At 50.6% G+C, this 22937-nt stretch overlaps 2 protein-coding genes across 3 annotated transcripts; one reads left to right on the top strand and one right to left on the bottom strand.

Annotated features, from left to right (window-relative positions):
- Positions 1-66: 66 nt before the first annotated feature.
- Positions 67-8182, bottom strand: Tspo (translocator protein). Of its 2 annotated transcripts, none has more exons than XM_050131005.1 (4): positions 8097-8182; positions 2108-2318; positions 1340-1478; positions 67-497 (listed from the first exon to the last, which is right to left on the bottom strand). In XM_050131005.1, the coding sequence occupies exons 2-4, from the start codon at positions 2287-2289 to the stop codon at positions 309-311; spliced, it is 510 nt and encodes a 169-aa protein (XP_049986962.1). In that variant the 5' UTR covers positions 2290-2318; positions 8097-8182; the 3' UTR covers positions 67-308. The 2 variants fall into 2 exon arrangements, with proteins under 2 accessions (XP_049986962.1, XP_049986972.1); XM_050131015.1 differs by having other exon boundaries at positions 7954-8102.
- Positions 8183-15055: 6873 nt separating this feature from the next.
- Mcat (malonyl-CoA-acyl carrier protein transacylase) lies at positions 15056-21883 on the top strand. Its single transcript, XM_050130780.1, has 4 exons — positions 15056-15534; positions 16870-16957; positions 19371-19588; positions 20692-21883. The coding sequence occupies exons 1-4, from the start codon at positions 15121-15123 to the stop codon at positions 21112-21114; spliced, it is 1143 nt and encodes a 380-aa protein (XP_049986737.1). The 5' UTR covers positions 15056-15120; the 3' UTR covers positions 21115-21883.
- Positions 21884-22937: the final 1054 nt, after the last annotated feature.

Here is a 22937-nt window from a genome sequence, read left to right on the forward strand (position 1 = left end):
TGCATGGCCACAGCCTCTGTCGTCACACAGACCGGGTACCCCACTAACTACAGAGTCTACGGCACATAAAGTTAAAAGACTTTATTTAGCTTTAAAAGCCCCATGATCCTGGGGCATGCCTGGAGCAGTGCAGAAAGGCAGGTACAACTGTCCCTGGATGGGACTTGGCACGGACCACCCTGACCCGCCTGGTGGCTCCCTGAGCCAAGACCCAGGTAGAGCAGCAGGCCCGGTGGTCATGAAAGCATGATGGTCACCATCCATGGTAGCTGGCTGGCAGTGCTGTGGTCCTGGTGGGCAGGGTGTGCTCACTCTGGGAACCGTGAGCCACCACTTCGGCCACGGTTGTCACGCCATACATAGTAGTTGAGCGTGGTTGCAAAGGCCAGCCAGGCCAGGTAGGGGTAGAGCAGGCGGGCTGCTGGTGGGCTCACTTGGTGCCAGGCTAGGGTTGTGGCGGTTGCTACCCCACTGACAAGCAGAAGGTCTGCCAAGGCCTGCAGAGACAGGAGGTGGGGAGGCTTAAGGCCATGCTGGGTCTAAAAGTTGGAAGTCTCTCTTAGCTCTAGAGCATCCCTGAGGTGTGATAGCTACCTCTGCTCTCCATTATCAGCCTCAGTTTCCCTATCTGTAAGTCCCTACCTGCTGTGCCATGTATGACAGCCCCAAGGGGACACAGAAGCTGGAAGGCTTCTGATCTGAAGATACAACATTGTCAAGTGTTGACCCAAGAGACCAGTGTGAAGGGTCAAACTGCCATGGTGTGCACGCCCCAGGCTTAGCAATAACCTTTTCAAGACGGTCTCACCACGTAGTCTTAGCTGACTTTGAACTAGCTTTGTAAACCAGACTGTCAGACTTAAAGCAATCCTGCCTCTGCTGGGACTACAGGCCAGGCATGTATCACCAAAGCTGAACAAGAACATTTTTAAGGAGAGGTTTTGTCCCCGTGTATCAGCACGCACACAGCACCAGATGTAATGCTGGCGTCTCTTGCCATGGCTTCTAAACCCAAAATCACAGCCCCACCCACTTCAACCTGGCCCTCTGGACGTTCTTCATGGAGCGAAGATGGACTGAGACAGTGTTAGTACACAGGTCACTGTCACCTAGGGTGGCCTAGCCCTCTTCTGAGCTCAACTGATCCTCCCACTTCAACCTCCTGAGAGCTGGGGCTTCAGGGGCCCCACTGCACCTGACTCAAGCAACTCCTAAAGGTGCTGCAAGCCACCAGCCTCCCCCGCCAGCTGCAGATACTGACCCCATCTGGCATGTGTTGTCGCCTGCTCCCCCAGAGCCATCTCCAGTAACCTCAGAGTCAAGCTACGGCCACACTTACCCAGCCCATCTGCCGGGCACCAAAGAAGATGGGGGGCCATGCCCAGTTCAGAGCCAGCTGACCAGTGTAGAGACCCAAGGGGACCACAGCATCCTCTGTGAAACCTCCCAGCTCTTTCCAGATCATGTAGGAGCCATACCTGAAACAGACAACAGGTCAGGACATCACAAGGCAAGGCCAAGAGTGCTACCCTCCCAAGACCACTCAGCGATAGCTTGGGTATGTCTTGCCACTGACTTCTGTGTGATCTCAGAGAAGCTGCCTGCCGTCTCTGGGCCTTTGTTTCTTTAAAAAAAAAAAAAATCACTGTGGAGGTTCGAATTGAGACCCTAAGTCAGTGTGTGGTTACAGGATGAAGGCTGGGGGTAAGGGGCCAAACAAGTGGAAGCTTGGTTGTGCAGGCTGTTGAAACCATGAGGCAACGACTGCAGAGGGCTTCTGGGAATGGACCACACCAGGGTCTGGTGCTGTACAGTTTGACCAAAGGATGTGGCTGCTACTTGTTTGTCTTAGCACATGTTGCTGTTGTCCACACTGACCTTTATACATGGGACAGTCTAAGTAGTGTAAGCTCAGGCAGGGTTCCCAGAGGCAAGCAGGAAAAAGTTCAATCTTGCAATGCATAGGTTGGCAGCCTTGCCACCCTCCCTTCCCTAAGGGGGGAATGATGCCACTCTGTCTTGGGGCCTCCCTCTGCACAAGAGCTCAGTGCCCAGCCTGATTCCGTGGGGAACAGGACAGTGCAAGGTGGCACCTGCAGCCACCTACCCCATGGCTGAATACAGCGTGCCCCAGATGGGAGCCAGTGTCCAGCGAGGCGGATGCCAGGAGGGTTTCTTCAGGGTAGCATACCAGCGGAGGCCCTCACCGCGCACAAAGTAGGAGCCCATGAAGCCCCCCAGGCTGGGCGCCAGAGTGAGGCCCACGGCAGGCACCCAGGATGGAGCCATAGCTACTGCAACCGCTGTCCTGGAAAGATCTGAAAGAGAACAAAGGGCGGGTGAGAGACGTTCTAAAGACCCATGGGAAGCAGCACAGCATCGCCTTCAGCACCTCTGAGGTCCTGTCCCCCAGGATCAACCAGCCCACCTATTCCTGATGGGCGAGGGAGGAGAGCAGAGTCCACACACCATCCACACTCGTGCCCTTGCCCAGGGGTCGGTCTCAGTACTCTGGGCCAGGCTCTGCCCTGTTCACAATGCTACGTTCACATGGACACTCAGGAAAACATTCAAGGTTGACAGCCAGCCCTCTTTCCATGTCTTATAGTTGGTCCCGGGCCCTCTGCAGCCAGTCTCTGGGCTGGAGTCAAAATCCTGTGAGCTAGAAAATGGGGGACCCTAGTGTGGAAGTCCAGGCTGCTTTGCCTCTGCTTGCTATGGGAGTACTAAGCCAGTCAGTACCCTGACTGAGGCTCAGTTTCCCCATCAAAAAAAAAAAATAGTTCCCATAAACACTCACACGGACAGCAGCTGGAGAATCGGGGTGTCTGCTTGCATTAGATAAGAAGCCATGCTGGGGAGGTGACTCAGTAGGGTCAAGTGTTTGCTGTGCAAGTATGAAAAGTGGAGTTTGGATCCCCAGTATCCATAGGAATGAGGGTGGGTATGGCAATCCACCTGCAGTCCCAGCACTGTGGAGGCCGAGACGGGATCCCAGCCAGACCAGCAGGAATCTGCAAACTTGGCTCCCTGAGAGATACCACCTCAGCAAACCAAGTGGGCAGTTATTAAGGAAGACACTTAATGTCAACCTCTGGCCTCCACGCCCATACACAAACATGTGCATCACACAGAGACACACAGAGAGAGATTAACCTCCCACATACAAATTCTGTGGGCTGGAGATGTAGCTCAGTGGTAGGTACACAGAGGGCTTGACTAGCCAGGTCCTAACTTCAGTCTACAGTACAACAAAAACCACCTCACTGCCTAAAGTGGTTTGATAGAGAACGTCCCCCGTGGGCTCAGGTATTTGATATTTGGCTTCTGGTTGATGGTGCCGTTTGGAGAGGCTTAGGAGATGTGGCCTTGCTGGAGGAAGTACATCCCGGGGGCAGGCATTGCAAGCCAAAAGCCTCTCCTACTTCAGTTCGCTTTCTCTGCCCCCTGCTTGCCTTTGAAGGAGGGATCTCTCAGTTTCCTGTTCCTTCCGCCATGCCTGCCTGACGCCATGCCTCCCCACCAAGATAGACTCTCAGCACTCTTAGAGGCCAAATACCTTGCCTTCTATAACGTGCGTTGGTATGTTTTAACACAGCAACAGAAAAGTCGCTAGTACTGTGCCCAACAATGGGGAGTCTCAAACACTCCCTCAATCAAGCTTCAGAGGACTTTCATTTGTTCAATTCTGAGTGCTGGGAATCCAAGCCAGGGCTTCAGCGTGCCAGCAGGTGTTCTGAGCTAAGCCCCAACTCTGGACCTGGGCAGCTGCTGCCTCCTCCTCCTCCTCCTCCTTTTCTTGCTGACCCTAAGGACAGGGAACCCAGAGCCTCACGCACACCAGAAAAGCATTTTACCACTGATTACACGACCAGCTGTCTTTTCACTTTTTATTTTGAAACAAAGTCTCACTAAGTGTCCTGGTTAGTTTTGTTTGCTTGCTTGCTTGCTTGTTTTTGTCAGCTTGATACAAGTGAGAGTCATCTGGAAAGAGGAAACCTCCACTGAGCAAATGCCTCCATCAGACTGGCCTGTGGGCAAATCTGTGGGGCATTCTATCAATTAATGATTGATGTGGGAGAGTCTATTCCAATGTGGGTGGTGCCAGTACTGGGCAGGTGGAGGTCCTGGGCTCTGAAAGAGCAGGCTGAGCAAGGGAACAAGCCAGTAAGCAGCACTCCTCCATGGCCTCTGTCTCAGTTCCTGTCTCCAGGTCCCTGCCCTGGCTTTCCTCGGTGGACTATAAGCTGCAAGTCAACTAAACCTTTTCCTCCACAAGTTGCTTTTGGTCGTGGTGCTTTATCACAGCAATAGAAAGTAAACTAGGAGATGGGGGCATCCGCCTTTAATCCCAGTACTCGGGAAGCACAGGCAAGCAGGTCTCTGTGAGTTCGTGGCCAACCTGGTTTACAAAGTGATTTCCAGGACAGCCAGGATCATACAGAGAAACCCTGTCTTGGGGACGGAAGGAAGGAAGGAAGGAAGGAAGGAAGGAAGGAAGGAAGGAAGGAAGGAAGGAAGGAAGGAAGGAAGGAAGGAAGGACAGGAGAGGAGGGAAGGAGGGAGGGAAGGAGGGAGGGAGGGAGGGAGGGACTAGAATAGCCCAGACAGATCTTGAACTTTCTGTGTCAGACACCTGTGTAGCAGGGGTGACTCACCTACATCACTGAATCATGGCTTAGAGGACATTTTTAATGAGTTGAAAACTGTTTTCAACATAAGCTTTTGGGGAGAGAGGGGGAGACAGGTAACTGCAGAGGATGAGTGACAGAAAGCAGGGTGGGCCCACTTGTCTTTGGGTGGGGAGGCAGCGTGTTCTGGAGGTCAAACCTGACTGAGAAGCTGTGTGAATGGGAGTATCTGGGGCTCTGAGAAGCTGTAGGGGAGCACCTGGGGTCTGGAAAGGCTGCCTGAGGAGAGAGGGAAGTGGGTGGGGCCTGAGAGCCATTTGCTATGCATCTGTCGAATTTTGGACTAGCAACTGCAGTGTTCTGCAAACACGGTGGTGCAGCCTGTAACCCCTCAGCACTGGGAGGGCCTAGGCAGGAGGATTGTAGGTTCTAGGCCAGCATGGGGTACACAGAGAGATTCTGCTTTAATCAGAGGGGCTAAGGGGGGAGCAAGGAAAGAGTCACTGTCTCTAGGTGAGGCCAACTCCCCGTCACAGTATCGCCCCTGCTCCAAGAGCTGTTTGCTATTGCTTTTGTTAGTTGTTTGTTTGTTTAAGGCAGAAGCTCAAGCTGACCTGGAACTCATTCTATAGCCCAGGCTAACCTTTGAAAGCACCATCTTCCTGCCTCAGCCTCCTAACTCCTGAGGGCTAGGATTACAGGCTTGCACGACTGTGGCCTAGCTTATACTGTGGCTTCTTCTCCTCTTTTTAGGTATACAAGGATACTCACTATGTAGCCCAGGCTAGCCTCAAACTGATAGTAGTCCTCCTGCCTCAACTTCCAAAGGCTTAGATTACAGGCAAGCACCACCAGCAGCAGCGTGTTTCATTGGCTGAGGTGAAACTCCCCAAATTTAAACTAACAATCTTCCCTGCCAACACCAAGTTCCAAACATACCCATCTCCCACAAAGAAACCAACGCCTGCTGGCAGTCGCTCCTTGCTCCAACCCAGCCCGGCTCCTCCCCACCATTAGGAACCCCTTTAGGTCCCTCAGCACCTTCTCTGAACATTCTTACCAGGTCAGAACCTGTGTAACTGGCTTCCTTCCTGAGAACTCCGCCTTAGAGGTTTGCCAGCCTTAATCGCCCCCTCCCACCCCGCAGCAATACCTCTTCCCTCCTTCCCTCTCTGCAGGCTCTGCAGGCAAAAGTGCTCCTGTCACAGCACCCAGCAGAGTGGGCAGGCAGGCCCATGCTCTGTGCCCAGGAAGTTCACAAATGGGATCAACTAGTGTCTCTATCGACGGATTCCAGAGTCTGTCAAGTCTCCCATTATCCATCCACTATATAGAGAAGGGTGGTGGCTATCCCAAGGACATACCATGTGGCTAGGATCTGGGTGCAGGACACTGAACTCTAGGCCTCTGCTGACATCCTCCAGCTGTCCCCAAATGGTCAGGCTGTGTTTATACTCTGCTGCACTGAGGGGATCAGAGGGAGGACCCCTATTCCCATTCAAGGTCACAAAACAGGACAGTCACCAACCCCACTTGAGACTGAAGGAGAAAGGGGCCTCTTGGAGACTGCCCGGTTCCTGAGTCACCCGCCTGGAGGGGTGTCAGACAGGCAAGGGTGGGGCCCATGAAGCTGAGTCACCGTGGGCTAGGCTGGGTAGGAGATCAGCCCAGGGTGGAGTCCCTGGAGGGTATAGAGGGCCAGGGCAGGAATACTCAGAGGGGGCAAAGCCAATCTGCTCACCCTTGTCTACCTCGGCCTCTTCCAGAAGGCACGGAACATCCAAAGCCGCACCCTGCTGCCAGCTTGCTGAGGGGCCTTGGGATGTTCCAGAATAAAAGACAGGGTACCAAGATCCCCCAGGAAAACTCCACACAGGGCTGTGGCTATCCATGCAGGGGACCACTCAACTGCTTCCTCTGGGGGAGGAAGTGGCTACCTCTCCACCTCTGGAGAACACTCTGGACAGAGGGTGCACGGCAATAGAGATCAGAGCCGTGGCTACAGGACTTCTCCACTTTCACTACCCCACGACTCTGGGGAAGGAACCAACACATCATTCCCTCACTGCTCAGTGGCCCAGGACTCTTCCTTCATCCTGTCAAAGCTTCCTGTATCCCTCACAGTGGCTATGAGGCAGCGTTCAGCCACCACACAACCTGCTCAGGACCCAAAGGGGGCTTCTTGCTAGTGCCACTTTCCAAGTGAAGAAACTGAGGTCCAAGAGATTGTCCAGGTTTGTGTCTCTAAAGCCCACAATGCCACACAGCCACTCTGGGAAAGCTTTGTCACCTCTGCTTGGCTTATAGCTCCCTGGGCAAGGACCAGGCCCACAGACCACCACAGTTCTCTTCCCAGTGTCCGAAAGGTCTCAGGCCAACAGCACCAACCTCTCTATCCATGGTGCTATCTGGAGCCCCGGACCAGATAGGATGCCTGAGCCCTCCTTCACCCAGGCTCCGGAGCCGGCAGCCTCTATAGTGTTTCACTCCTGGCTAGGCAAGTCCAGACCTTCCGTTACTCAGGGACATCAGTGTCCCAGTCTGTGAAGCCAGGACAGGGCCAGTGGGTCTGGGGCACCTGTTGCTCCGGGACCTCCCTAGAGTCCGTGACCTAGAAACAGAATGGAGCCAGCCCTCTTCCCTGCGCTGCCTGAAGCTCCGCCCCATCCTTGAGCTTTCCTTCCAGCGAACCATTGCTGTCCCGGGGAAATTCAGGGCTTTTTATTCTTAACAAACCTGCAAATCCTCATTAATACCTTTTGCCAGCCAGCCTTTCTCATACTGAAAGTAATTACAGCGCCAGCAACAGATCGGATAGGACCGGCAGGAACCAGTCATCATGAGGTCTGGGCAACGCCATTTCCCAACACCCCAGTGGCAACTTTTTCAAACAAAGCAGGCTTTCAGGCGCCGCTTGCACAACCCCTAACAAGGGGAACGTGAACAGAGGAAGCAGAAGACTGGAGTAAAAAGCAAGTTTGTCGGTCCCACCCGTCAGGTACCCACTGTCTGGAGTTTCTGGACGCCAGCGGGTCTCGGTCCAGCCATTGCTAGGCACAGATCTGAGCATGCAGTGCCCGAGTGCACACATCACCGCGCAGGAGAGGCGGCCACGGCATGCATGCAGAGGAAGCAGGCTTTGGCATCAGAAAACCAGGGCGCAAGTCCTGACTACTATAGTCTGCCAGGGTGAACCTTTGCACAGCTTCAGTTTCCCACGGATCTCAGTGCTCCCCTGCAAGGGAGGCAGGATTCCCAGCAGCCAGAGGCCCTCTTCCTTCTGCCTCCCTTCTGCGCCCAGCTGCTGCCGGCAGCAACCTACCCAATCCCCACCGATAGAGAGGACTTTGGCAGCAGTCCCCAGGGTGCCAACCACTCTGAGCTGCACACTCTCTCGGGAGGAGTCCCGCCCGCTCGGTGCCGGCCTCAGTTTCCCTTTTGTCTCCTCGCTGTCGGGGGTCTCACCTATCCGCAGTCCCACTCACGCAGTTGCTGGCTGCTCTGAGAAGGACACTGCGCACAGAGGTGGTGGCCGCTGACCCCGCCCCTCCTCACCCCGCCCCGCGCCGCCCGCGGAGGCACCCTGGCTTCCCATGCCCGCCCTTGGTCAGGCATCCCTGTCTTCTTCTCAGCCCATGGTGGGCAGGGGCACAAAGTGGAGTGATCCCTGCTCTGGGCACCGCAGGCAGGCCATTGTTCTGCAAACAATGAATGTCAGGGAGTGGTGGCATGTGCCACCACTGGAGGCCGAGACAGGAGGATGACTGTGAGCTCGCAGCCAGTCCAGGCTGTGTATTATACTATATTCTTTTTCAACTGTGCCCGACTGAATTCTACCTATCATTTTATTCTGATTTTTTAAATGAGGGATTGAAGATAATAGTTCCGTGGTGGAGTGCTGCCTTCTTTGCCCGCACTGGCCCCTGAGTTCCATCCCTAGCACCATCCAAAACAAAAGAAAACAAAACTATTTTCTGCCCCTTGTGGTAGTAAAGCCCTAGGCACTATGCCTGGCCACACCCACTTGCTGGCAGCCCTCAACCTCTTCCTGTGAGTCAATTAGAGTAGGCTGGCCGACCAAAGAGCCCCACCGGGATCTCCCTCTCTCAACCTCCTGGGCTTGTAACTGGGCATCACTACACCCAGGGATTTTACACAGGTTCCCGGAATGAATCTCAGATCCAGTGGGTTACAAGGTGAGCCTGTGACCTGCTAGACATCATTCCAATGCCGGGCCTCCTGTTCTTAAGCAGCAGCTCAAAAAACCAAAGGGTTGGTTGTGACATCTCTAAGCACACCTCTGTTTCTTGCCAGTCCCTGTGGCAATGACAGTACAAGCCTGGTACATGTCCATCACCTTTCAGTCTCTCTGTGCCCTTCTGTGACACCCTTGTCTCCCTCCTGGATCGATTTCATGTACGACTGTGTATTTGCCAAGAAATGAATGTCCCCTGGGGGATCCTCTTGCCAAAGTTTAGTTCCCGAATTGAAGAACCAAGAGGTGGGACCAGGTGAGACTTGAAGAGGGGACTCAGTCCCGAGGACTCATTGTGTGACCCCATCCAGTCATGATTCTTGCAGAATAGATCATCCGTTATCCTGAGTGTGAGTCTGTTATCAAAGCCAGCAGTGCAGGTTCTTAGATGTGGCCTCTCTTGCCAGGCAATGCCCTGCATCCAAGTCCCAGCAGCAAGGAGGTCCTTGTCAGACACAGCCTCTGACTTTAAACTTTCCAACCCAAGAACAATAATTAAAATAAACTTCTATTCTATATAAATGACGCAGTGTGTGACATTCAGTGATAGCAACAGAAAGTGGACCACAGCATCTTCCCCCTTAGTGGCCCTACTTTGTCTGGCTGGAGCCAGACCTCCTAAAACTCTTCAGGTGTGCTTGGAAGGTGACCTCACAAATCTGTCCTCCCCTGTGGTGGACTGATGCCTCGCTAAGAAGGCCACTGTTTATCAGAACCCTGAATGTATGTTGTGATCGAGTGACCTCGGGCTGCCTGTGCTGGGACACCAACATGCAACTGTACAGGTTGCTGGTCTATTGAGCTGTTGAAGTCACGTTGTTGCTACAGCCTTTGGATGTAATCTATCTGGTTCCTTACAGAGAAGTTTAAGTTTGGGCTGCAAAGTTTTGAAATTTTGCAAATGCAAATTTCCATGTGCGTTTAAGCTTAGCCCATTGAGCCGTCACCCAAAGGGCCTGCTCTTCTTATTTTTGTTACTTATTTACTTGTTTGTTTTTGGTTTTCGAGGCAGGGATTCTTTGTGTAACCGTGGCTGTCCTGGAACTCCCTCTGTACACCAGGCTGGCCTTGAACTCACAGAGATGCACTTGCTTCTGCCTCCCGGGTGTTGTTTTTATTTTCTGTGTATAAGTGTCTTGCCGTAAGTATGTTTGTTCATCATGTCCTTGCCTGGTGCCTACAGAGGCCAGAAGAGGGCACTGGACACTCTGGAAATGGAGTTAGCAGATGGCTGTGAGTCTCCATTCGGGTGTTGAAAATCGAACCCAGTGCCATCTCTGAGCCATCTCTCCAGTCCCCGTTTTTTATCTTTATTTTGGAGTCTCCTTTGTAATCCAAGCAGGCCTAGAACTCATGATCCTCCATCCTGGCCTCTCAAGTACTGGGGCTACGGGTGTGAACCACCATGCCTGGGCTTCAACAGCCCCGTCAGTGTGGAAAAGCCTGGTTGTTACTTTTCAGAATTGAATTGCTCCCCCATCCCCCTCTGTTTCCTGTCCTCTGTTTCCTCACTTCTCTTTCTGGAACACCTGTCACTCAAGGCCCTGGACTTCCTGTGCTGATCCCTCACTCCCTGGTCTTGCTTTAGTTCCTATGTTTTACCCGTTTGCCCCCCCCCCTCCCGCCCAGCCCCCACCCCACAGGCCGTGCCAACAGCCGCTTCTAAACTTGACTGTTTCAGTTCTGCTTTGCTATTTTTTTCATGCACACGATTATATCATTGCCCATTTCAGTCATATAAGCACACCGTCTTACCTCCTGCAGAGGTCGATGATAATTTTATTTTTTAATTTTTGTTGTTGTTGTTTTTGTTTTTCGAGACAGAATTTCTCTGTGTACTAGCTCTTGTAGTCCAGGCTGACCTCGAACTCACAGAGATCTTTCTGCCTCTGCCTCCAGAGTACTGGGGATTAAAGGTGTATGTAACTATCACCTGGCTGGTTTTTTTAAAAAAAATTTTTACATGTATTTATTTTGTATCTGAGGTCTGTGGAAAGCCTGCAGACGTTGGTTCTCTCCTTCTGTCATGTGGCTTCCAGGGACCAAACTCGGTTGTCAGACTTAGTAGCAAGCATCTCACCCACTGAGCCATCTCACTGGCTCCAAAATTAATGTTTAAAAACCACTGTTGGGGCTGGAGAGATGGCTCAGTGGTTAAGAGCGTTGCCTGCTCTTCCAAAGGTCCTGAGTTCAATTCCCAGCAACCACATGGTGGCTCACAGCCATCTGTAAAGAGGTCTGGCGCCCTCTTCTGGTCTTTGGGCATGCACACAGAATATTGTATACATAATAAATAAATAAATATTAAAAAAAAACACTGTTGTCTTCTTTCCTCAGTTTTCAAATTCTATGTGCTGGCTTTCTCTTTTCTTTTCCAAATTCTGTAGCAGGCTTTTCTCAGATGACCAGGAATCCTTGGATGTCTTTCACAATAAAAGAAATGAATAAACCAGGCTGTAGTAGCACACGTTCTTAATCCCAGCACTCGGGAGGCAGAGGCAGGCAGATATCTGTGAGTTCGAGGTCAGTCTGATCTACAGAGCTAGTTACAGGACAGCCAAGGTTGTTATACAGTGAAACCCTGTCAGAAAAAAAGAAAGAAAGAAAGAAAGAAAGAAAGAAAGAAAGAAAGAAAGAAAGAAAGAAAGAAAGGAGAAATTGAGAGAGAGAGAGACAGAGAGAGAGAGAGAGAGAGAGAGAGAGAGAGAGAGAGAGAGAGAGAGAGGAAAGTCTATAAGTCTATGGGTGGAAGTTTGGCAGTTAAGGTTCATTATTCCTGGAATACCAATGACTTCAGGATTTTCCTTTTGGAATGGCCAACATCTCCAGGACTCCAGAATAAGGGTCTGTCTGACTTTAGGATTCTGGGAGCTCACTGGGGCAGAGCACTGGAGGGGGTCTCTGCAACCAGCATTCAGTATCAACCTACTTCAGAGGAATTTCCACATCCATACCTCTCCTCCTTTGACCTTTTCCAAATGGAAGCTCAGGTGTCTCCCAGGACAGGAACCAGTGGCTGGGGAGAGGAAACGCTTCTAAGGATCTAACTAATGTTCAAGTGTTGGACCCTGAAGTCCAATCACCGAGGAGGAGTTGCCCCAAGAGACCACTCTCACACCACAGTTGATGTAAAAGCATGAGGATTTAATTCTGTTGCAACAGGATCTTTCAGCATTTGAGAAGCCAAAAGACCTCGAATAGCTGGTACAGGCTACCTTTAAAGTAAAAAGCCACAGAAACAAGGGGGTAGTCTGGGGGTTGTTTTTCCAACTATTAGGATTGGCTGATTCAAAGGACTACTAGCAATGATTGGTCTGAGCCATGGTGAGAGAGTGGTTGCTAGATCAGGTGGAGTAAAGGGGAAACATCTGTGAGTCATCCTAAGCTTATCCAAGGAACTGAGTCAATATCCCCTGACCAAGGCCGCGGAACTGAGTCAACATCTAAGGATTATCATGCCCCAATTCCAATAACTGAGTTCTATCTGGAGAACATCCACAAGGACACAGGGAGATGGAAAATCCCCAACATTCCAGTACGTGCACGTGCAGTTGTTAGGTCCTTGGTTTGGGGGAGGGGGGAAGCACTAATGCTGAGAGGCCTCAGAGTTGTCCTAGAGTTTTTCACAAGGATATTTGCAAATAGGTTGCTTTGAGCTTTCTTTCTCCCTTTTCGAGAAGCAGCTGCTTTTGCAGATGCTGTGGGAATGAGGCCAGTTCTTTCACCTTCTCTGTGTCTGGAAAGAGTCTGGGGTCAGCCAAGACACATAACACAGCTTCTCTTCTTTTCGGTTTCCAGACGTTCAGTTACTGGGGTCTCTATTTTCTTTCTGTCTTTAAAAGACTCATTTGCACCAAGGAGATAGCTCAGTCTCTAAAGTGTCTGTTACACAAGTTTGAGGACCTGAGTTCAGATCTCCAGAATCTATGTAAATAAGTTGGATGTGGAGGTGTGCACCTGTAATGCTAGCATTGGGGAGGAAGGGACACGAGGCTCTCTAGAGCCTGCTGCCCAGCCTCTCCAGATGAAATCAGTGACCTCCAGGTTTAGAGACCCTTGCTGTGAAAACTCCCCAGCCAATGGCCTTTGAGATGCTGGAGCACTTTGGGCATGATCTTGGGTACTATAAAAACAGATGTGAGCTAGTGTGGAACTACTTTTGTGGCCTTGCCACTCCCGGTCGTGCACAACTGCGACACCTGCTGGCCAATAGAGATCATTACACCTACAACAATATTGAAAACCCATTAACAAGGTAAGTTGATTAATAAATAAATTTTAATATTGTATAATAGCAGACAATATCACCATCCACAAATTTAATAACTTTTTTTGCTTATACTATGGATGGTATTCTGCAAGGCTTATGTGGTTTTTCTGATACCTTCATTCTTATGATATTGGAACTTAGCTTTGTTCTTTACATTGTACCCTTAAAAATATGATTTGATAGCAGAGTCAAGAATGAGGCACTTTTAAAAATGATACAGTCTTTACAGACTAATAATGAACAGTTAACTGATAGGATTTATGTCATTGAAAATCAAAAGTTAGCTGAAAACAATTAATAGCATTAAAAAGGATAACAGCAATTTGACAGACAAAATTCAGTGCATGTCAATGGATTATGAAACCTTACAAAAGGGTGCTGGGAAATTACCTAAAAAAATCACACTGTTAAAACTGACAATCAAAATCTGTTAAAAAGTTATAAGTTAGCAGATAGAGTATCTCTCCAGGAAGGCAATCTGCACGCCATCCAAATAATATTCAAGGACGAAAAGTTATCATTAGTGGAAAAATTTCATACCTTGGGATCATATGTGCAAAATGAGGACCAAAAGTTATTTGAATTGATGAAATCATTGGAAATATACACAAGTCAAGAGATTCAGGCTTTACAAAAGATGGTGGTACAAGGAAAGGAATTAACACCACCAGTACTTGTCCAGAGTCAGAGATAACTTACCAGGAGTTTTAGCTACTTACCCTGAAGTCACCTCTGACAAACCATCAAGTACTAAATACCCAAAAGGATTCAAAGAATGTAGATGGAAACCTATAAGTATGAACAATCTGAAAGAAACTAGGTATGCAGTAGTATCTTATAGCTTGCATTCACTATTTGTTAGGGAACCGGTAAAGACATGGGCTACCCCACATGATTGGCTTCAATTAGTCTCAGAGGTACTGGAAGACAGGTCACAACTATTGTTGAAATGCTATTGGAGAGAAGAGGCAAAAATTTTAGAACAACAGGGAAAAGCAAAAGGGTTTGAGGCTTCCCAAGGTCAAATTCTTGGTGAAGGCACTTATGCTGATCCAGTCACTGCATCAGCAAGTGTCTCGCTTGACCCTGAACTTCTCAGTCTCCGGAATTCTGAGATATAATTTCTATTATTTAGGCCCTTAAGTCTATAGCATTGGAATGCCAGCCAGAGTACACTGAAACATACCTCCACATAGATCTTCTCATTATGAAGTGCTGTGGGATGTATGTGTGAGTGTAGGGTGTGTGTGTCCCTGTCCCCTGGGTGCCTTAGCAGAGACTGGCAGGAAATGAGAAAAGATCAGAGTTCCGGAAATGGGATACAGGGGCGAGATCAGAATCACTCTGACCCGGACCCCATCCCCCAACCTCCCCCCCCCAAAAGCTCTCAGAGACTGCACATATACAACTTCCCTGTTCTGTCACTAAATATGTCTCTCAATCTTGACACGTTTGTCTCCTCGATTGTTAAATGAGAAATTTAAAAAGCGAATCCGAAAACGATCCCAGACTTGGTTCCATAGCACTAAGATATACTGACTGCTTATTATGAGTTGGACACCTGGTTGCGTCTTGTAGGAAACATGAGAACTGCTTGCTTACTTAGTACAGCTGGCAGAATCATGAGCAAAAACAAATAAAACAACGTGCAGGGGTTCGCAGTATTCTTCCACGTTCTAGTGGACGGCGTTGCACAATTTAGTACGTAAATATCTATTGGGGGTTCATTCTGGAATGCTGTTTGTGGTTCCTGGCTGTAGAAACTTAAGAAAACTCACAGACCACTCCAGGACCAAGACACAACTGCAAATGGTTTGAGAGCTGAGGTGGATTGGTAACATAGGAACTTTTTTTTTCCAGGCTACCTAGGCGACCCGACAGGAAGTACGCGAAGGACCGCACGGCTGCGCAGCCGCAGTGTGCCTCTGTCGCCGCGGTAACGAACGCTGGCTCCGTGTCTCGCTATGAACGCCCGGTTAGCTCGGGCCGGGTGGGCCCGGGGGCTCTGGGGACGCCGCGCCGCCTCGAGCCACGGGGAGCCGCCTCCGGACGCCGTGGACGTGGCGGAGCTGCTGCGGGACGCCAGCTCGGCCGAGGAGGAGGCCCAGGAGGCGGTGGCGCGGCGGCCGCCCGCGCGCTGCTCGGTGCTGCTCTTCCCCGGCCAGGGCAGCCAAGCAGTCGGCATGGGGGGCGGCCTGCTCGGCTTCCCGCGCGTGCGCCAGCTCTACGAGACCGCGCACCGGGTGCTGGGCTACGATCTGCTGGAGCTGTGCCTGCGCGGGCCTCAGGAAGACCTGGACCGCACGGTGCACTGCCAGCCCGCCGTCTTCGTGGCCTCGCTGGCTGCCGTGGAGAAGCTACATTGTCTGCAGCCGGCGGTGAGCTGAGGAGAGTCTGCTGGGTCTGCGGGGTCTTCAGTCTGGTTCTTATTGGTCCCCGTTGTTAGTATTCTAGACCCCCTGCACAAAACAAGAATCCTTGCTCCAGGGGTGTTTGCATCTTAGAAGAGACACAGTTCACACTTAATGCACCGAGCTAATATAGTACATTCAGGATGAATGTGTTGGGCCAGAGAGATGTCTCTGAAGTAAGAGGACCTGGGTTCGGTTCCCAACACCCATGTGGTGGTTCACAACTATCCATAACTCCAGTTTATGGGATCCGACAGTTTTATGACTTCTGTGGACACCAAGTATATGCACCACGTGCACATAACATTCAAGCAAGCAAAACATAAATACACATAAATCTTTTTAAGATTTCATTTGTTTATGTATTGAGGGACTCAATAGAGAGAAGGCTCAGCGGTTAAGAGCACTGGCTGCCCTTCCAGAGGACCCAAGTTCAATTCTCAGCACCCACATGGCAGCTCACAACTGTCTTTAACTCCAGTTCCAGGGGATCCTGGTCTACATAGCAAGTTTCAGGTCAATCAGGACTACACAGTGAGACCCTGTCTGAAAAAAGAAAATGGCATGGCAGATATTATAGCATGTGATTTTATTTGCTGTTGAAATAGAGTAATACCAGGGCAATCCATGTTAGCTGGTGCTGAGACCTCTGTTTTGCCTTCACAGCCACGCTGTAAGATGCAGTGACAGAAGGCTCAGTTACAGGAATGAGTATGGTCCTGTGGCACATTTACTTCATGTTTACTGTGTTTACTTTGGGCCAAGGCTGTGCTTTTTATAGAGATTATAGTATTACTTTCTTAATAGTAGTATAAAGTAGGTCTGGGGGACTGAAGTCCAGTTCTCTGTGGCCTGGAGAATCATACTTTTGCTTTGGTTGGGAGCATGGGACGATGAACTGTAATGTGGCTGTGTTGTCAGTGACCTCAAAATCCTCTAGCTTCATTCTCCCTCAGTGCTGCGATGACAGCCATGAGTGGCCTTGGCAGTGTGCAAGTAATTTCTTTACCCTGTGTGCCCAAGAAACTGCTCTGGCCGTGCAGAGAAGGCGAGAGCACCGAGAGCTCTGGGTCATAGTGTGAGTAGGATTGGCTCTCGTCCATCTTTCTCCAGAAGGTTCTCGTCCATAAAGGGCTAGACTCAGGTTGCTGACCCAGCTCTGTGTGTCCTCTTCGAGCTGGAGTACCAGGCCATTAGAATCGGCTCGTGGTGACACTTAACTGCTCTGCCAATTCCCAGGTGCATCCCCGGGACTGAACTCTTGCTGCGGGTTCAGCCTCATGCTCTGCTCTGTCACCGCAGGTCATTGAGAACTGTGTTGCTGCAGCTGGATTCAGTGTCGGGGAGTTTGCAGCCCTCGTGTTTGCTGGAGCCATGGAGTTTGCTGAAGGTATACCAGGAGTTTGGCTTGTGCCGGGTGTGTTCTTGCTGGGCTCAGTGGGGACAGGGGACTCTGGACAGTGGTGCTGGACCCCCAAGGTTGTCACGAAGGGAGCACAGGGCTGAAGATGACCCTGGAGCTCAAGACCGAATTCCACTGATCCCCTCTGAAGCCTGAAGGATACAATGCAGGTTTACTGTTTACGTGTGATCTCATGAAGTCTGGTCCTTCGTTCACCTTTCTTCACTGCCCTCTGCATTCTTTTATTTAATTACATAAAACTGTGCTTGTGTGAGTGTGTGTGCGCATGCGTGCACATGCCATGGCATATGTAAGAAGGTCAGAGGATAATTTTTAGGAATTAGTCTATCTTTCCTTCCAACATGTGTATTTCCAGGATGGAACTCAGGTTGTTAGGTTTGGCCACGGGCACCTCTACACACTGAGCCCCCTTGCTGGCTCTCCTTTTTTATTCCTAAGGCATTTGTTCTCTGTGCCTGTCACACCTGGAAGATGCTCAGTAGGTGTTACACGAAAACAAAAGTAAATGAGTACTTTGCTCGTTGGTTGCCTAGTGTATGTATGTAAAGCCCACTCCCAGCATCCGCATGAGTGCAGGGAACTGAACTTGGATCCTCTGCAAGAGCAGTTAGTACTCTTAACCGACGAGCCATCTTTCCAGATTTTTTTCCTAAGATTTTTTTTGCTGGGGGGCTGGAGAGATGGCTCAGAGGTTAAGAGCACTAGTTGCTCTTCCAGAGGTCCTGAGTTCAATTCCCAGCAACCACACGATGGCTCACAACCATCTGTAATGAGATCTTGCACTGTATCCTGGAAAGTGTATATATAATGAATAAATAAATTTAAAAAAAAAAAGATTTTTTTTTTTTTTTTTTGCTGAAGCTAGGCACAGTAGCATATGTTTGTAGTCTTGGCCTCTTGGGAGATTGTAGCAAGAAGCTCACCTGAACTGAGCTGGGGCTTATTCCCTTAATCCTAGCACTTGGAGAGGCAAGTGGATCTATGTGAGTAAGCCAGCCTGGTCTACATATCAAGTTCTATACCCACAAGGGCTGCATAGTGAAATCCTGTCTCAAAGGGGGGTAAGGAGGATTTGAGTTCAATTCTAGCCTAGGTAACAGTCTATCTGAGAGAGAGTTGGGGGTAGAAGGGAAGGAGAGGCACAGACACACACACACACACACACACACACACACACACGAGTGAGAGAGCAAGAGCAGATACCACAAGTGACTGACTGGCTGATCTGTTCATTGATTAAAGTTTGCTTTATAGGTCAATACAGGGAAGGGATGAATGCACATTTCTCGAGAATTGAGACCCAGGTAGCCAACAAGTACATGTTTATCAACAGTGGTTATCAAAAAAAAAAAAAATGCAGGTCAGCCCACATGAACAGCATTTCATACCCTATGGGAGAGAAGGGTTGAGAATGTGCAGAAATCAGCCTAGGTTCCAGCTTCTTAGAATATAAATAGTACAGCCACTGTACTGTTAGGTTGTAACATGAAGTGTCCACAATACATGAATCCAATTGGTAGAAGGGGCAGATCCTCCAGAGATTAGAGGAAAAAGGAATGAGGTGTTCTTGAGGGATTGGTGCTGGGCATTGAACCTATGGCCTGAAGCGTGGTAGGCAACACTTTGCTACTGAGCTATATCTCCAGCCCCAATGCTGGGTTTTGCTTGGTTTTATTTATTTATTTATTTATTTATTTATTTATTTATACCAGGGTTTTGCTGTATATCCCTGACTGTCCCAGAACTCACTCTGTAGACCAGGCTGGCCTCGAACTCACAGAGATCTACCTGCCTCTGCCTCCCAAGTGCTGGGATTAAAGTTGTGCGCCACCACTGCCCGACTTCCCAATGCTGTTTTCAAAAGCATATTGCTGCCATGGACGTGGTGGCAGTGTCTCCATTCCTGTTGACAGCACTGGCTTTAGTTTTGCGTGTGCAGTTTACAGAACGACAGCATATCACAGGTGTATGCTACATGTCTTTGTGTGGCATCTCACAGTAACATGGGAGATGTTCACACTTACCCTTCACCTTCTTTGCCTTTTCTCCTGCTTCCTGTCAACAGTTCTACGTATGTGTGCCCACCGTTGCCCAGGGCTTGGCTGCCAGTCTCTGCCTCTGCCCCACCATCCTGCTTTGCTGGGTTATAGGCTTACATAGCCATGCTTGATTTCTCTTGTATGAGAAGTGCTAAGGATTTGAACTTGGGTCGATCCTGTGCGGTACGTGTGCCCCTACGCTGTGACCACTAGCACAGCAGATAAAGATGGTCAGAACTGTGGCCCTTGGACTGGCAGTCAGCACCACTGTCACTGTTCCCCTTGATGATGGCTCACCCTCCATTTCAGTTAGACTTCCAAACGCCCTTCTATCTGGATAGGTCTGTATGCAGTGAAAGTCCGAGCCGAAGCCATGCAAGAAGCCTCTGAAGCTGTCCCCAGTGGGATGCTGTCTGTCCTTGGCCAGCGCCAGTCCAATTTCGCCTTTGCCTGCATGGAAGCCCAGGAGCACTGCAAATCCTTGGGCATAGAGAACCCGGTGTGCCAGGTGTCCAACTACCTCTTTCCTGATTGCAGGGTCATCTCAGGACACCTTGAGGTTAGTGTTGATGGGAAGCCACACTACAGACTCCAGTCCATGTGGAGCAGGGAGTCTACACCTGTGAGGTCCCAGTGGGAGGGTGTGTGCCTTGCTGAGCACGGCCTGGAGAAAATGGCTGAGGGCGTGTGTGATAGAGTGAGTGCTTCAGAGGGGAGCAGAAGGATATCTGAGTTCAAGGCCAGTCTGGTCTACAGTGAGTTCTAGGCGAGCTCACATAGTGAGACCCTGACTCAAAATCCAGACAAACTGCACACACACAGTTCTTTGCCACCGACTCTATGTCCTCATCCTGGTGGTTTCCTCCCATTATCTGGGCCACCTTTGCTGGGTGTCGTCAAATACCACCTCTGAGCCTGTGAGCACCACAGCCCCTTGGGGACTATCTGACACGGTAGGTCACACTGGACAGTTCTAGGCCAATGGTTTCTACTAAACAGCTATGGTCACATCTTAGTTGGAGCAGGTGCATGTCAACACCCTCCATAAATAAATAAATAAATAAACAAACAAACAAACGCCAGGGGACTGGAGAGATGATGGTGCAGAGGTTGGGAGCACTTGTTCTTGCAGAGGACCCACGTTTGGTTTTCAGAACCCATATGATCTTTACAACCATCTATAACTCCAGTCCCAAGGAATCAGGCGTCCTCTTCTATTGTCCTCAGACACCAGGCATGAGTGTGGCACCCATGCAGGCAAAGCACTCATGCACATAATAATAAAATAAGTCTTTAAAAAAAAAAGACAGACAGATTGCTGGGGCATTGACTAAAACCAGGTTAACTAGAATGGAAAAAGTGAACTAAGGTGATAGCTGAAGGGCTTGTGGGCCATATGTGGTTGGTGATGCACACCCTGTGATCCTAGCACCCAGGAAGCTCAGCCGGAGGATTGTGAGTACAAAGCTAGCTTGGGCTCTGGACAGTGGCCTTGTCTCAAAAAGCCAAGGGCTGAGGGTGCACCTCAGTGTAGAATTCTTGCTTTGCACACACAGACCCCTGGGTTCCATCCCAGCACCCCTTGCCACACACACATAAGGATTCAAGCAACAGCTGGAACTTTTGCTTCTGTGAGTGAGATTCCTCATTTTTCCCCATCAGGCCCTACAGTTTCTCCGGAAGAATTCTGCTAAGTATCACTTCAGGCGCACCAAGATGTTGCCGGTAAGTGGTGGCTTCCATACCTGCCTCATGGAGCCAGCCGTGGAGCCCCTGGTGAAAATTCTGGACAGGATTAACATCAAGAAGCCACTGGTTGCTGTCCACTCTAACGTCAGTGGACATAAATACATGCATCCCCAACACATCCGGAAGCTGCTGGGGCAGCAGGTGGTGTCTCCAGTGAAGTGGGAACAGACAATGCACTGTATCTACAAGCGGAAGAAGGGCACTGAGTTCCCCAGCACCTTTGAAGTGGGCCCCGGGCGGCAGCTGGGAAGCATCCTGAAGAGCTGCAACGGGCAGGCATGGAAGTCCTACAGCCACGTGGATGTGATGCAGACCAGCGTGGATCCTGATCACTGAGGGCCTTGAGTGGAATGGCCCCAGCATGAGCCTCTGTACCTGCCCCCTTTCCTCAAACTAGAGGACAGGGGTCACTCAGCCCTCGAGTGCCACATTGTGTGACTCAACCCATCCCCACACCTGACAAGACATCTGGCTGCAGGGGGGAAGAATTCCTATGCAGACCACCTGCCCAGCCAGCTGCTCTGCCTCTGTACCCAGCCATGCCCCTCAGTGAATCCAGCAAAGGCAAGCCTGGGGCAGCCTTAGTCTTGCCCTGTTGGTGCCATGGACACACTGCTTGACTTCAAACCAGGCCTGGGGCCAGAGGGGCCCATCAGCTACCTGTGTCATGCTGCTCACCCAGGGTTGAGGTCATAGCTTCTTTGGCCTTGAATCTGTCCAGTGGCCTTGGCAGCCACTTTGTCCTTGCCTCACTTGACAGCTTGGAGATTGAGTGCCACATACTGTACATATCCAAGAAGCACATATTAAGTGCCTATTGTTTGCCCTAGAGTGGGTGGTCCCTCCTGAAGAAAATTGGAGCATGGTGCAAGGTGCGGGGTGTATCTGGGCAAGAAGGATGGCCTGGGATCCTGACTGCCCTAGGCCAGCCCCAGTTCATCCACGGAGAGACCCCACCACCAAACTGTCCACAGGGCAGTGGTCACTGCAGAATCAGCTGTGTCTGTGGCTTCCATCACAGCACAGCCTGCTCCACAGCAGGGATAGAGCAGAGCTCCTGGGAGGACGCAGAATAAATGAGAGCCTTTCTAAGCTGCCTGGCTGGCTTTCTCATTCAGTGATGCTGGGAGCCTTGGGAAGGGAGCCCATGAACTTGTTCTGTTGTTGGGGAGACCTGCACCTAATCTGGACAGCAGCCTCCAGGCAGGACTTGTCCTATTGCCCAACTGTCCCCCATGCTGTGCAACTGTCCTTGGTCCTGGCCAGTGACCTCCAGATGCCCTGTGGATTTCAACTGAAGTGCAAGTGTAGTTTGCACCACATCCATTTAGCTGAGGCAGGAGAATGGCTTTAACTCTGAGCTTGACTTCAAGCAGGCAGAGCAGTCTATAAATGAGGATTCTGGACAGCCATCAGCATTTGCTTGCAGGGGATTGGCTCCTGTGGTTCCACTTTGGGCTCCAGGTCTGGAGCACCATGGCCTGGCTGTCTATAGGGCAGCTGCCCCCTCAGAAGCTTGTGCTCGCCTCTCCCGAGCCCAGCATGAGGTTGACCTGAACCAGGGCAATCCAGGTGACAGCACACAGGGCGTGGTCAGTCCCATCCAGTGTCACAAGACAGACCCCAGATGCTCCCACATCCTTATCACCTCAGGGAAGATGCCCACTGTCCCCAAACCCTCCATCCCTCCTTGGGCCTGCTGCAGGGGAGTGGTATGTAGATTCTCGGACTGAAGCCGCTGTGGTAAGTGTGACAAGTCTCTGTCCCCACTTGTGAGCACTGGGGAGCCATCCCAGTTCTGCTGGTAACCAGGACTGGTCTCACTGAAGACTGAACCTGGAACATAGCTTGGGGTTGGGCTCTGGTGTTTAGTTTTGTGTCTTGAAAGAGGAGTACCCAAAGCAGGTGGCTTTTGTTCTAAACAGCATTTGTGGCCACCCTAGGGGCCTGGGGCAGCTGGGACAGGATGGTAGGTGGCACCTACTGGGCTGGTGCCAACTCAGAAATACCCAAGGCACAGGAGCTGAGGAAAGCCCAGAAAAGCGGGAGTGCAGGTGTTCTGGTGTGGCCTCAGGTTCCCACTACCTGGAGTGAGGTTCCAGCATGAGGGCCATAACTGCCTTGCTGAAGAGAGGGCCTAGAGCCTGCAGCCACACAGC

This window comes from Alexandromys fortis, unplaced genomic scaffold (assembly GCF_014885135.2).
Source record: "Alexandromys fortis isolate MF-2015 unplaced genomic scaffold, M_Fortis_MF-2015_v1.1 scaffold_28, whole genome shotgun sequence".
NCBI classification, from domain to species: Eukaryota; Metazoa; Chordata; class Mammalia; order Rodentia; family Cricetidae; genus Alexandromys; species Alexandromys fortis.

What these genes read in the sequence shown, in the direction of transcription:
- Tspo (XM_050131005.1), bottom strand. Translation starts at nt 2,289, where the DNA reads ATGGCTCCATCCTGGGTGCCTGCCGTGGGCCTCACTCTGGCGCCCAGC. An exon ending in ACGCTGTATTCAGCCATGGG is followed by an intron (nt 1,479 to 2,107) that starts GTAGGTGGCTGC and finishes TGTCTGTTTCAG; the next exon opens with GTATGGCTCCTACATGATCT. An exon ending in GTGCCCGGCAGATGGGCTGG is followed by an intron (nt 498 to 1,339) that starts GTAAGTGTGGCC and finishes CTGTCTCTGCAG; the next exon opens with GCCTTGGCAGACCTTCTGCT.
- Mcat (XM_050130780.1), top strand. Translation starts at nt 15,121, where the DNA reads ATGAACGCCCGGTTAGCTCGGGCCGGGTGGGCCCGGGGGCTCTGGGGA. An exon ending in AGCCATGGAGTTTGCTGAAG is followed by an intron (nt 16,958 to 19,370) that starts GTATACCAGGAG and finishes CTATCTGGATAG; the next exon opens with GTCTGTATGCAGTGAAAGTC. An exon ending in TCATCTCAGGACACCTTGAG is followed by an intron (nt 19,589 to 20,691) that starts GTTAGTGTTGAT and finishes TTTCCCCATCAG; the next exon opens with GCCCTACAGTTTCTCCGGAA.